This window comes from Patagioenas fasciata, chromosome 11 (assembly GCF_037038585.1).
Source record: "Patagioenas fasciata isolate bPatFas1 chromosome 11, bPatFas1.hap1, whole genome shotgun sequence".
Classification (NCBI taxonomy): Eukaryota; Metazoa; Chordata; class Aves; order Columbiformes; family Columbidae; genus Patagioenas; species Patagioenas fasciata.
The window spans coordinates 25,321,860-25,336,229 of record NC_092530.1 but is presented as its reverse complement, the minus strand read 5'-3'; the positions used below and the strand labels follow the sequence as shown (position 1 = coordinate 25,336,229).

At 42.9% G+C, this 14,370-nt stretch overlaps 1 protein-coding gene across 2 annotated transcripts in view; it reads left to right on the top strand.

Annotated features, from left to right (window-relative positions):
- Positions 1-11,455, top strand: part of AMMECR1 (AMMECR nuclear protein 1) — a 90,100-nt gene extending 78,645 nt beyond the window's left edge. For both annotated transcript variants that reach the window (XM_071813596.1, XM_065846572.2), the window contains 4 exons: positions 217-331; positions 4,637-4,727; positions 5,980-6,076; positions 8,760-11,455. In XM_071813596.1, the coding sequence (XP_071669697.1) occupies positions 217-331; positions 4,637-4,727; positions 5,980-6,076; positions 8,760-8,874 (418 nt within the window). In that variant the 3' untranslated portion in view covers positions 8,875-11,455. The remainder of the gene's footprint in view (positions 1-216; positions 332-4,636; positions 4,728-5,979; positions 6,077-8,759) is intronic.
- The last annotated feature ends 2,915 nt before the right edge of the window (positions 11,456-14,370 follow it).

Here is a 14,370-nt window from a genome sequence, read left to right as displayed (position 1 = left end):
CCCTCCCAGTCGCCACCGGCCGAGAGCTGGGTCGCGTGTCTAAGGAGAGAATTGGGAACGTTGCTCAGTGTGTTTCGCTGGCAACTGGATTATCACGCTAGGCACCATTTCATCAGGAGTTTTGGTTTGTCCTTTGTACTTTTCAGTTGATTCCTTAGATCCTTGGATTAAAAAAAGAAAAACAAATCCTTTGAAATTGTGTTTTGTCTCCAACAGTGCCCTTAAAGACAGTCGCTTCCCCCCAGTGACGAGGGATGAGCTGCCGCGGCTTTTCTGCTCAGTGTCTCTGCTCACTAACTTTGAAGATGTCTGTGACTACATGGACTGGGAGGTAAGGACCAAGATGACTTTGATACCATGAACATCTCGAGCAGAAGTCACACCGTTTACATTCCCTGCATGTATTTATTCTGGTTGTTACTGTTTTGCGCTCTCTACACATTGTTCTGTGCATAGATTCAAAAGATCCTTTTTGACAGAACTGTCATCACCTTCCAAGTGTGAGCTATGAAAATGGAATAAAGTTGTATTTTTGCCCACGTAGGCACTCAAACACGAGTGCTCTGCACAGCTGTATTGCTGCCCAGGCCTCCATTGAGCCAGCTGCTTGTCCATGATGTCCTGAGCCGCTTTAGCAGCACAACAAGCTACAGAAAACCAGATCAGTGTGGTGATCCTGGAAACAGGATGTTCCAGGATGGAAGTTCACTGTCTGATTATGCTTCTGGAAACAAGCACTGCAAAACATCACCATCCCAAAGACGCTGCCCTGTTTAGCTTGTAGGAGTGAGCTGTTCACCTTTCCCCAAACCTGCTTTGCTTGGGGAGCGAGTGGCCCACACAGACCCCACCAGTAAATCTTGTTTTCCTTCGCTACTTCAGCGTGGAGCTGAATCTGGTGTAAGTGTCAGGTTCCTGGAGACCTGCACGCGTTCTCTTGGAACAGCAGCATAAAAGGGATTAATAGGCAAATGCTGCTTGTAGCATTATTCTGGGAAGGTTTGCTGAAGGAAGTTGTTCTGTATTCTGCTTTTTCCCAAATTATTTGGTATTAGACACTTGCAAAAAACCAAGTTACTGAAGTTAAACTGAACTCCTCATCTCAGTCCGTGTGACCATCGTGTTGAGTTTGGATCTATATTTGAGTGGACATAAGAAAAAATGTGAAATTGTCATATATGATAGCAGACCATATAATGCCAGAGACACCACACAAGTTACAGTTCTTCCCTGTAACCATGACTTAGCCCTACTAAATATTTAGGATTTCTTAACAGAAAAAGAGGCTTTGTATTGCATTCACACATAAAGAATGTATATTGAATAGAAGTTTCATGTTAAAATTTCAAGTGGCCCACCGTATCAGAGGGGTGTCACCGTATCAGAGGGGTGTCACCGTATCAGAGGGGTGTCACTGTATCAGAGGGGTGTCACTGTATCCAGCCACAACCTCGGCATCAGGAATTTTACAGTAGCTGGAAGTCTTAATTAAAATGTGTTTCCTTTTCACTTCATAATGACAGGGGCGTCTTACTCTGGGTAATTCTGAATGAGATGAATGTAAGTTGCCTTTGGGGTTTTTCAGCATTTTCAGCATAGTCAGAATTATTCATTGTCTGTATAATGTCAGACCAGAGATCAATCTGAGCTGAAACAGGGTGTGCACTCTCAACAAGAAGCTTTTTTAGAGTAGTTTGTCTTGTCACTGAGCTGTTACTTTAAATAACGTTTTTGAGTAATCAAACTGTAGTGACTTTTAATACTAAACCAAGCTGGAAGTCAAAATTAAAACTAGGTGGACTTCTGGTAGTAACCTTTGTTGTGTTATCAATTCAGTTGCATTTATTACAATTTATTAAAAATCAGACTATGAATGCACTCAGAAAATGTTTCTTTAAAAGTGATACAAGCACAGTGATAGATCTTTTCTCTGATTAATGAAATAAATCAGTATTTCAGTTGTAAGAAGCAATGTGAGATCCTTTTCCAGCAGTAACTGCAAGCAAGTAAACAGGAGATCGGAGTGGACTGACTGCTATAAGCTCCTATAGGATTTTCCAAATTGCTGCCATTTCCACCTTTCATAAAGCTAACGAGGAGGAAGTACAAACCTTTAAAGGACCGCTCCAATGCCGTGCTTCATGGGAATGCTTCTCAAAGTATAATTTAGCATTCTTACTTACACGTGACTTTCTGTGAAGGGCAGCGCACTTTAGTTGTTGAACAGACACGGGGTGCAGGGGCTGCTCTTCGGTTCTGGAGCCCGTGGGTCCCGCTGTGGTCTCAGTGCTGCTGGGCTGCAGGTTCACAGCCTTCCCATCACAAAGAAATGGGCAACGTGGGAAACTCTTAAGATACGTTTCTTTTATTGATAGCACTGCTCTTCTATTAAAGATCAGATATCAAAGGACTACTCAGGAGATAAGTCATAAAGAGGAGTTATTTTTAAACCCGTCTGATACGGATAGCAGGCATTGCTTCCCTGCTTTATCCATAGTTACACTCATCTTTTTGATCTGTCCTTCCACCACGTCTCTTCTTTCCTGCACAAATGTGAATTCCTGCTCTGATTTGCTGTGAGTCCCGAATGCAGGTGTGTTTGCACGGGGCACCGTGTGTGCCCCCAGCAGAGTTCCGAGCTGGGATAGATCGCTGTAACTATCATGTGCTGGCTCCTTTAGGAAGGAATGGGGAAGGTTCTAAGTCTGCAGTGCCAAATGATTTAATGTGTCTCCTGCACGCCGCTTTTCTTAGGAATACAGAAGAGAAAAGCCAAGTGCCTCTACTCAGTCCCTCTGTATTTCATACTAGGGCAAATGAACGCTTTTTTTTCCTCATTAATTAAGAATTTGTGGGGGGTTTTGCTGGAAGGTAAAGCCTTTCTAATTCAAACCCTCTTCTCTTTTTTTTTTTTTTTAATTAAAACAACACAAAAATGATGATTGTATGTAATTATAAGACGACACTTTTTGGAAAACAATATTGTCATTCCAACAGGGTAATAACCAACTAGAATTGACTAGAATGAAGCGGTTCTTCCTTAAAGTACCTTGAAAGAGATCTTTGCCCTCAAGTTGCTCTCCTTCAGTGAAGTAAAATGTGCAGAATTGCACCCGCTTGCGGTGTTGACACAAAAGGCCTTTTATCCTGTGTGCACTGGTTTAAATATTAGCTTAACTAGATGTAGCCGGTGACGTCGGCTGACAGGTGGCTTTTCATTGCTGACAAAGTTATTCTGGTGCATTTAAGAGCTGTGGAAGTTCTTTCCTTCCTGCAACCGCAGCATCTTGCATCTTCTGTTCCTCCAAACAGGGAAGAAAGAGTCTTGATCTCTACATTTTATCCTCTTTGGGCGATATTCAGTAATTGCATGTATGTAAATCAATGATTCATTAAATAAAAGCATGCTTGTCATGAAGTAGAGAGCGTATCTCCCGAGCAGTCTTTTTCCTCTCTTATTAAATCAGAATGTCATATTTAAGCCCTACTAAAGATGATCAGAGGCAAACCAGCGTATTTGTTACAAATGTCAGGCTAAAAAGCTGTAGAATTCAGCTCATGAGGAGTGGGGTCAGCTTTGGATGCGTAGCAATAGCAGCTTGCCCTGAAGTGTTGCATTGGAGCCAATGTTGTGTGCAGCTGGTCCAGAGCACTGCTTGGGTAAATAAAGGGGAAAGTCACCCCGTTCTGTGGTGTCGTAAGGAACACGGTACAGTTACAGACCAGCTTGTTTGTTTGAGAATGGCTGTAGCTTGCGGCTGTTCAAAGATGGAGCTGACAAACCACCACTCAGGGAATAACATCCTTTCTTCCTCTTGGTGTGGTTGGAGAGTTGGTACAAGAGAAGAGGTTTGTAAACTGTGTTGGGAACTTTGAGTCCGAACAGTTGAACACAAGAGTTGCTTGAGCAACTCATTTGGTTTTGACTGTTGTGCGGTTACAGTAAAATAGGTTGTTTCTGGAAAAAACTGGGTTTTAATTTATTTGTGTCCAAAAAGAAGTGCCGTACCAAATAACACAATACGCTTTGGAAGGAACTGTTCACTTCTACTTTGGGTTTCAATGGCAGTAACAGTTATGTGGGCATGAAAATAAGAATGTCCATTGACTAACGCTTTGTGTCTACACACAGAACTCAAATGGGAGTTAAAATGAGTGGCGATAGAACACGTTCGCTGTTCCAGTACCTGGAAAACACGGCTGCTTAAAAAATGCCCTGGAAAGGTGTTTTTAAAAATGGGGGGGAGTTCAACTTTATATACATCTGAATCTTTGGTATTAGGAATCTTTGTTTCCATACCAGCATTTGGTCATTTTAGAGCACATAGTAGCACGAAAGTAGGAGTTGGAAGCTGAATGCTTTGGAATTATCTCCTGGCCATACATCAGTGGGAATTTTGAAGGCTCCAGGCTCGAGTTGATAATGTGACCAATCTTTCCTTGTTCAGAAATAAATGCTCTTAATTGAAACATCATTAGATTTGCCAGCTTTTCCCTTCAGTGCCACCTCTTGAGACTCTTTGCAGAATGGTATTAACCACCGAAAGGTTCACGCTCTGGCCTTTATCACGTTAGAAATCTCTTGTATATATATATTTTTTCTTCTAATGTACTAAAAGCTGCCAATTTCTTGCAGGTGGGTGTACATGGCATTAGAATAGAATTCATCAATGAAAAAGGATCAAAACGCACCGCCACCTACTTACCGGAGGTTGCAAAGGAGCAAGGTCATTGTTGCACTTCATTTCTTATGATCTGGTGAAGAATTTAAACGTAGCTATAAATCTAAACCGCAATATTTGACCTTGCGCTGCTGTCAGATGATGGAGCGATACTGAATTGTAAGAAGGCTCTTCTATGAAAGGCCAATTCCATCCTGTTTCAGTGCCCTTGTTGGGGTTCGGTGGTCTTTAAACAAGTTATAAATGCATTGGAGCTGTAGGAAAATAAAATACGGAGGGGTGGTAACAGTGCTGGCAATGGTACAGGTGTCAAAAGCTTCCTGTACTTGTTCTGTTGTGATATTAGTGACGTGCAAATACTCTATTAAGTGATGTCTGATCAATTATCTTAACAGCTGATTTATTCCTAAATTTGCAATAATATATATGTATATATTTTTTTCCAATTCTGTACTTCCTGCTAGTGCTGAATTCCCTTTAGAAACACAGGCTCCCTGGATTTTTTGATGGATGAAAAGGCATTACTTTCAACGTGAAAGTCCAAAATAATGCTGTTAAAGTCCCTTTTAATGGAGGCGCAGGCTTACCCAGTGAATTAAAAGAACTGGAGTAGGTTTGGTCAAGTAGGAACCGTTTGGACTGAGCAGCCGACTCTGACTGCGCTTTTTATATTGGAGTTGATCCCCTCAGAACAGGATGAAACCTTTACCAAGGATCATCTGCCATTGGGAATTCTGCTTCCAAACAGGCGCTTGAAGGTTGAGAGGCTTTCCAAGACATTTATTGCCCAGACACCTATAATAATAATGTAGCAGTTCTGAAATGAGACGTATCACTGTGAAGTTAAGTGATATTTATGAAGAATTCTGATCTCTGAAGTTCTCTGCACGTATTCAACTCATAATTCTATTGAAGTTGATTTTATACAGAAATGTAATTTTTCCTGCTGTCGTGGCCATTTGTAACCGATGAAGTGATTGTGATACACAGTCACACCCGAACATTTCAGCAAAGTTTAATTTGGTATCTTGTCCCAAATCTAAGACACTTGCATATATTGGGTCCACGCTTAAAATATTTCAGCTCCGAGTTAAAAACGTGTGTGTTGTTCATAGAGCGAACTTTGCATGTAAAGAAATCCATAGGTTGCATTTCCTCCAGCTGCTCTTGAGCAGGGAAGAATATTCTGAGTTTTCTGCAGCACTTTATTATCAATAACGCTACGCGCTGTGTTTTTGCAACATCTGTTCTTCCTGCTGTGTTTCTCACTAATTCTCCCCACTGTCCAATTCAACAGGATGGGACCACATTCAAACCATAGATTCCTTATTGAGGAAAGGAGGCTACAAAGCTCCGATCACTAACGACTTCAGGAAAACAATCAAGCTCACCAGGTACGGGGACACCACCGATCGGGCCGTTCTTGTCACACTGTCACCTGCTCATTCCTCGTCGGTGCTCAGTGCAGATCTTTATAGTTCCTGTATCTATTATTAACAATTCCAGTATAAGTTGGGGAATGACCTATTAGAGGGCAGCGTAGGGGAAAGGGACCTGGGGGTCCTGGGGACAGCAGGGTGACCATGAGCCAGCACTGGGCCCTTGTGGCCAGGAAGGCCAATGGTACCTGGGGTGGGTTAGAAGAGGGTGGTCAGTAGGTCAGAGAGGTTCTCCTGCCCCTCTGCTCTGCCCTGGGAGACCACACCTGGAATATTGTGTCCAGTTGTGGCCCCTCAGTTGCAGAAGGACAGGGAACTGCTGGAGAGAGTCCAGCGCAGCCACCAAGATGCTGAAGGGAGTGGAGCATCTCCCGTGTGAGGAAAGGCTGAGGGAGCTGGGGCTCTGGAGCTGGAGGAGAGGAGACTGAGGGGGGACTCATTCCTGGGGATCAATATGGAAAGGGTGAGTGTCAGGAGGATGGAGCCAGGCTCTTCTCAGTGACAACCAGTGATAGGACAAGGGGCAGTGGGTGCAAACTGGAACACAGGAGGTTCCACTTAAATTTGAGAAGAAACTTCTTCATGGTGAGGGTGGCAGAGCCTGGCCCAGGCTGCCCAGGGAGGCTGTGGAGTCTCCTTCTCTGCAGACATTCAAACCCGCCTGGACCCCTTCCTGTGGAACCTCAGCTGGGTGTTCCTGCTCCATGGGGGGATTGCACTGGATGAGCTTTCCAGGTCCCTTCCAACCCCTGACACTCTGGGATTCTGTGATGCTGTGATTTCTTTCCTTTGGTCACACCATACGGACCTGTGAGAACATCTGTGCCCCGCACGGGGCTTAGTGACGCTCAGCAAGAAAGAAGAGGCTGTTGTTAAATACCAGGCTTAGATACATGAGGGTACCTGCCTGTTTTGGCTCCGCAGTGTCGCTCTTGCACTGCTGTGTTTTCGTTTGGGTAACTTCAGAAAATGTTCTTAGTGGGCGGGAGTAAAAATATTTTAGAATTAGCAGCAGATATTGTGCCCATAATGTTGTAGTTACACGGTGAAGGGTGGAGGAGGAAATGTCTGTAGGAATGCCTCTAAAACTATCTTTTGATAAGTTTGCAGTATAAAATTACTGCTAAACTCTACTTATCCATTCCATGCATGGCGAAATAAGAATTTTTTAAATCTTGACTGTGGATCCTCTTTAGAGAGGCCACACTTGACATACTATTAACACAAGTAACAAACTGTTATCCTTCCTACCTTCTATCAACTTTTAGGGACTTAACAGGGTCACCAGATGAGTTCTATAAATGTTGTATATATTACTCTTGGGTTAGTGTCTTGATTTCTTTGGAATTTCTTTCCTCCTAATACAGCTGCCTATAAGCTAGGCTTGACTCCCTTGTCCATCATTAAACCCCAGTCCTTTCACACATGAACAATACTTGGATTCTGCTGGTTGTTAATTCACTCATAGAGGACAAGGCCTGAGATTTTGGTTCTTTTCAGCTTCCACTTTTGTTGTCTTCCATCTACAGATCTTGCTATTACTTAGTAGTAGTTCATGTTGAGACCAGATAGAACACAAAGCATTTCTTAGAAAGACAAATATTGTAGTAGTAGAGGAATTACTTGTCCAGTGGTCTTGTGGATGAAGAACAAAGACGACGTGTCCCAGTGACTGTCCAGACAGCTGGGTTCCTATAGGAACCTCATTATGTGGAGTAGCTGTGACCAAGGAAAATGTGCTGTTCTGAGGGTTAAATTAGGAAGGATTTCCAGAATCCAGCTAAATTTCCAAATGGAGAACCTCCATCTTTTAATGTATTTCAGCTTTACACCTTATCTTCTGTTCAAAAAGAACAGAGATAGCTGAGGAGAAGAGTAGCAGCGCTATAGTTCTTCAGCGACAATTTCTGTGCACCTCAATGTATAAGGAATATATTTTGCCAAGAAACCAAAACTGGATGGGACACGAGGGAATGGGCTGAAGCTGCGCCAGGGCGAGTTCAGATGGGACGGTAGGAAAAGGTTCTTCACCAAGAAGAACTGGAACAGGCTCCCCAGGGCCTGTCTGGACAATGCTGTTCGTCATATGGTTTAGTTTTGGGTGATCCTGCAAGGAGCAGGGAATTGATCCTTATGGGTCCCTTCCAACTTGAGATATTCAATGATTGGAGTCTAAAAGGAATGTAACTCCGTGTAATGTAGCTGGGATTATTTTCAAAAGCAGACTTTGGCAGACAGTTGATAGTGATTGTTTGAAAACAGCCCAAAAACCTGGAGTGCTTGTTTACAGTTTTTTTCCCAGGTTTTACATAGAGTTGGCTGAAGATACGGGACATTCTCAGTAAATGACCTCGAGTTTCTATTCCCTGTACTTGGGGCAGCAATTTTTAACAGTTGTGTTTGCTTAAAATACTTCTCCAAAGCACTTACGTTGTGATTTGTGGTGTGATTCAGGAACGGCCCCGACAGCCGCGGCCGTTCCCTCCCTGCCCTCGTGTAACTGAAGTTCGTCTGGTTCCTGCAGCACCGTCACCATTAAACGCACCGTTCAACACACACACCGCTCCCGCCGTATTTCTGGTGCTGCTTTCAGCTTCCTGGTGACAGTTCTTGAATTTGCCTCTTTGCTCTTTTCTAGGTACCGTAGTGAGAAGATGACGATGAGCTACACAGAGTACCTTGCCCATCGTCAGCATCATCACTTCCAAAATGGTATCGGGCACCCCCTTCCACCGTACAACCATTATTCCTGACACTGAGCCGCATGACCAGTCACTGGACCTCTCTGCAGACCTCTTCCCCGGAGACCCTGCCCCGTCCTGGTCTAGCTATCTCTATTACTGTACCATTTTATGATGATAGTTTCCGTTGCCGTGTTGAGGCTCCGCACTTGGTTGAGCTCATCACGGCAACGGGAGGGAAAAAAACGCATTACTACAAAGATCCCATACTTTTTTTATTATTGAGTCACTGCAGATTTTTTTGCAGCATATATAGCCCTCGGGTTTTTTTATGAAACTTTAAATTTCTACTTCGTTAACATTGAATTATATCAATCAAGGCTTTCTGTGACTGTGGATGGAAGGAAGAGTTTAGGGATTACCGTTAGGGATGCTTTGCTTAGCAAAAAGGCGTTCGTGGCTTTTGCATTAATAGGTGTGACAGGGAACGAAACATATCAGATTCAGGTATATACCAGACAATGAATTGCATTTTCATAACATTCTTAATAATGTTTTGTGTACAACATCTCACCCCCAACCCCCGTAAAGATTTCATGTAGCTATAGACAGCACATTCAGCCAAAATGCCGAAGGTGACGTACAATGCTTTTTTGGATGAAGAGAGGCGAGTACAGGTACAATGGGAGGTGACGTTCACATGGCAGCATCTTCCAAGGGGCCAGGATGTGACCCGGGGGGTGACCGGGCACCTCTGCTCCCGCTCTGTGCTGGGAATGGAGGACAGCCCGGCCCTGTCGACACTTGTCACCGTTTGTAATGAGCCGATGCCTTTCTGATGAGCTCAAGTTAGGAGAGACATTTGGTTTAAAAACAGGCTGGTGAGTAACAGATTTCATATTGGGACGAAAATGGAGTTAGATTTTAGTGCCTTTGACTATGACGTAACTATACTTGTGTGTAATGTTCGTGGGAGAAACACAGCAAATAAGCCAGACATTCTAGCGAACTATTGAATCTGCTCTGCTGTCAGGTTTTTGGGGATTTCTAAGTAATATTTTTTAATAGCAAACCTGTTTTAGAGAAGAAAAACCCCGGATTTGTTCGTTCTGCTTTTGACCTTGTTGAGTTTTATCAAATCTTGAATAGTTAGATAAATTAACTATTGTTTAAAAAAGGTCGCTGTGGAAGAGCACAGGACAAGTCTGCCGTGATTTCACTTGTTTTCGCCAACAGGAATAGGTCTTGCGAGCTCTAATACCATGTGTATAACTGATACCCCTCCGCAGGGCAGAACAAAGACAACTAATTGGAAGCTTTTCCTGCTGTAAAACCAGGATTTAGCAGAAGGTCTGTGCGGTGTATTTGCAAACCCAGTTTATGTTGGGAGCCGGTTGCTCACAACGCTCCCAACAGCGCGAATTCTAAGGGACAGCGCACGCCGTCTGTTCTAGAAAAGACCTTCCTAACGTGAGTGAGTAAAGCACAGGAAGCAGAAATCCCACTTATTTCGCATAATGAATGTCTGTAAATAGATAGATGTGAAATACAAATGGACAAAATCAGGTAAAATTCAGTTGTTGAAAAAAAAATCAGACTAATTGTGAAAACGTTTGGCTAAGTTTTCAAACCAGATGTGGGTAAGTAGCGCTCATCCCTTCCGCCAGGTTAGCTTTGCCATTCGTTCTAATGGAGGTTCTTGTAGAAGGTCGTAGGGATTTCCTTCATCCACAGCATTCGATGTCCAAATATTAACATTTTCAGTTGTGATGCCTTAATTTATAAGCAGAGGGCCTGAAATTTCAGGAGCCACGAGAAGCCAGCCAGAAGCTGCAGAAATTACTAGATGTTTATACAGAAGCTATTTTGGATGTTACCGTTGTCTTGTTTCTACTTGGGGAACACTTTGAAACGGATTCGTCTTCGAGTGGAAATGGTGAAGCAGTGGCTACCTGAGAAGAGTTGTGTTGGGTTTTTTTTCCTTGCCCTTATAGGGAAACTGAGCACAAAACGGAACCATTCTGCTGCAAAAAATAGAGAGCAAATAGTCATCCGACCCCATCTCCAGCTGTCATCTCGTTCAGCGCGCTCATGCTGCCCTATGAGCGCACCCATAGATGTTTTTTAAAAAAGATCTATTATATATAGAAATATATATGTATTGAAAGGTGCTAATCAACCTCAAGCAGGTCACGTGACTGGTCATGCGGATCTAAAAATCATATCAGATTTTTTTAAAAAAATCTTCGATATATGCAGATGTTATACAGAATTTCTTACCAGTGTAATAATGATATACTGATGAATAAACAATCCTGCAGGTTTTTAAGGACAAGGTCAGCAATACTTCCCACCATGGCTTGGGGGGGAAAAGGATAGTTTTGTCTCCTTTTTGTATCCAGCGTAATGCACAATGCATTTTTGTCTATCTCTTAGTAGCTGTTGCTTAAAACTGTAGTTAAAAGGGTGTTATACAAACTGTAAAGGGTGTGCTTCGAAATGAGTTAACGCCAGACCCTTCTGGACCAGAGTTTTGTATCACTAATTAAACCGTTAGAGTCTGTGGTCAATCAGATTGTACGCTATTCTGTTGTTGTTGTTAAAGACCGGAATAATCAGCCTGTCTACAGTGTTCTAGGGCACCTACCTCCTCAGCACGCGAGTGCTGAAACGCTTTGGATTGTTTCTGTGTCATTGTGGGTTTCTTTGTACAAACCGTGCAGTTCACTGTGACACGCACTGGGACAGAACAGGTCTGTTTGTTAAAGCTCCCCCGGCGCCGTTCCCCGCGAGCTATGGTCAGGACCTTTGGGCTATGTCGCTGGTTTTCAATACAGATTTGTGTTGTTTTTTAATTTGGGGTACTTTAAAAGAAGTTAAGGTACAACCAAGTAGCTTATTTCTCTGCTTTTTAAGTTGGAATGCGAATGTTTCTGAGCACTACTCAGTTTGCCTTATTCACTAAAGAGATTGTTGGTTGGTTGTTTCTTTTGCTTAATGTTCCTAAAACCCCTGTTCTGTAAACTGAGTTAGACCACAAAAGCGTAGACCTGACCTAAACTCCGCCGTAGCCCGGCGGCGAGCGGCGTCCTGTGCCGGGCCGGTAGCACCGACGTGTCCCCAACGTCCCCGTGGGGCCGCGGCGCAGCTCTGACCTCACACCTCCCGTTCCACCGAGGCAGCCAAATCACCTGCACACCCCGGCGTTTGTATACGGACCTCTTGACTCGTCTTCAAAGGTGCGGGTTCCTCAACCTTGTTGTCTGGAGTAGGTTACACCTCCCGTGTGTGTCAGATCGAACCAAAGACGCCTCCAGCCATGCCCAGATGCTGCTCCTAAGCCTGCCTTCCCGTCCTTACCACAGCCCTGCAGGATTGAAGGTGTTAACTTTTTTATTTTTGTACAGTTTCTAACTGATTTTTTGCTAGTGATGTTAATTAAGTTTATTTGGGGAGTCTGAGTGTCTCCTCCATTTAAATAAACTGGTGACTTTCCTTTTATGTTTAAAAAAAAAGATTAAAAAAATAGAAAAAAAAAAAAAAACAAAGAGAAACCCAAAGTGTGCCTCTCAGATTTAAGGGTTTCTGGTTACATTTATTAAGACCAGCAGTGATTCTTTATATACAAAGATACGTTTTCCTCGTTTTTTATTACTGTCAAAAAATAAAGGAGAGAAACCTCTTTGTTTGCTCTGGACCCAGTAACTGCGCTGGTACATAAACGCACTGAGAAAACCAACTTTTGTTTGGAACTTTTGTAACAACTTCTGACTGTTTTTGTATATCAAAGTTGATTCTTTTCGAGATATTTGGATCTAGTTTCTAAGTTATTTTAGTGTTTTATATGTTACCAAAAAAAAAAAAAGAAATTACTTTAAAAGGTTCACCAGCATCTTGAGTTCCCGTGAACGCGGTGGTGACACAAGGGGCTCGGAGCTGCCTGGAGTAGCTCGGGGGCCTCTGTCCTTCCCTTCCCTCCTTAGTGACTTGATTGATGACGATAACATCACAGATCACCCGACCCCCCTTTTCCTTTATAACTAGATCCTCCTTCCTTCCACATTTAATTGCTGTTAGTGTGAAGAAACTGTTGAAATGGGCATTTTAATATAAGTATGGCTTAAAAAGAGAAAAATGAGGAAAAAGGATAAAAAAATCTAGAAGGTTATCTGTGGGTCTGTGAGATATGGCTGTGGGAAGATATTGTAGTAGTTTTAACACTATTGTTATTACCTTTTAAATCATTTACCCAATAAAATAAGGAAAAAGAATCACCATTTATGTTTCTCTGCTTAATCGTGCGGCGTTGTCAATCATTGTTATTTAAGTATTTGCACCTAGCGCTCTCATTAAGGGCTAACGATGCGTTAGGGATGTTTCCCTGTGATTGACTCTTCCCCTTTTGCTGTAGGAACAGGTCGTGGACGCTCCAAGTTCAATCGGCATCTCTATCCGTTACATCAGGGATATCATTATTTGTATCAATATATTATCAGTGTCCATACAAGTGAGCCGTTTGTTTTTCTGCTTTGATGTCCAACTCGAATCAGGGAGATCTGTCCAGGCTTGGGCTGCTCGGTTACTGAGAGGGAAAAGCGCTTTCCACATTTTTAAGCCAAACTTTACTGTAGAACCAGTTCTACTGGAGTAACCAGACATTGCCTACGGAACCTGGGGAGCAACGTCATGCAACAGTGCATAGGGAGACATTTTCTGCGAGGCTGAATTAAAGGGAGGGTATTTCCTCAGTAGGAGAGTTGCCAAGACAAAGCAAGAAATGGTTAACGTGTCCTGGAATTCAGATCTGATTTTAGAACTGGTTTTGTTTGCCTTTGACTAATTCGGTATTAACAGATCTCCTGTCTGTAGATGCAGTGTTTGAGAACAAACCAGTAGAATCCGCGTGACATTTAGATGTTGAAGATCGACGCAACCATTACTCCACTTGCATTGAAACATTGATTTAGAAGATAAGAAAACCCTATTAAGAGAAAATTTGCCCAAGTAAATAGGTTCTGCTGTTGGTTTAGTGCCTCACGGATTTGGTATCGTTAGTCTGAACTGGGTAAAACCTCCCTAACGCTCCATTGCTTGGTGACGTACAGTTAGTTCAGACTGCCTACCAAAACCTGCCCACTCTTCTTGCTCCTTCAGCCAGCTGTGTAGTTATTACACCATAACCATCAAACTAGCAAAATACTACTACGGATGTTCCAGAGGTGGAAACTTGCTTATTCCTACATACACGTTGCTATTAAACAATGAAAGGCTGACTTACAGTTAGAGATGCAGAGGATAATTAGCAGTGCCTGGAGAAGGAAATTGCCTGCTTAGTTCACTCGGGTTTCCATAAAGCACTTCACATTAGATTTCTGCTTTGGTTTTATAACCTTTTTACTGTTCAAGAGAAATTAAGCTGAGAATTGGTTCTGCTGCTCCGCTGCGTGAAAGCTTAAAACCTCTACAGTGCATATATAATAATAATACAGGGAGAGCCGTATGTGCCAGGAACCTTTCACAGTGCAATACCTGCCTGGCTGAGATGCAGGAGTCACAACATTATTGCAC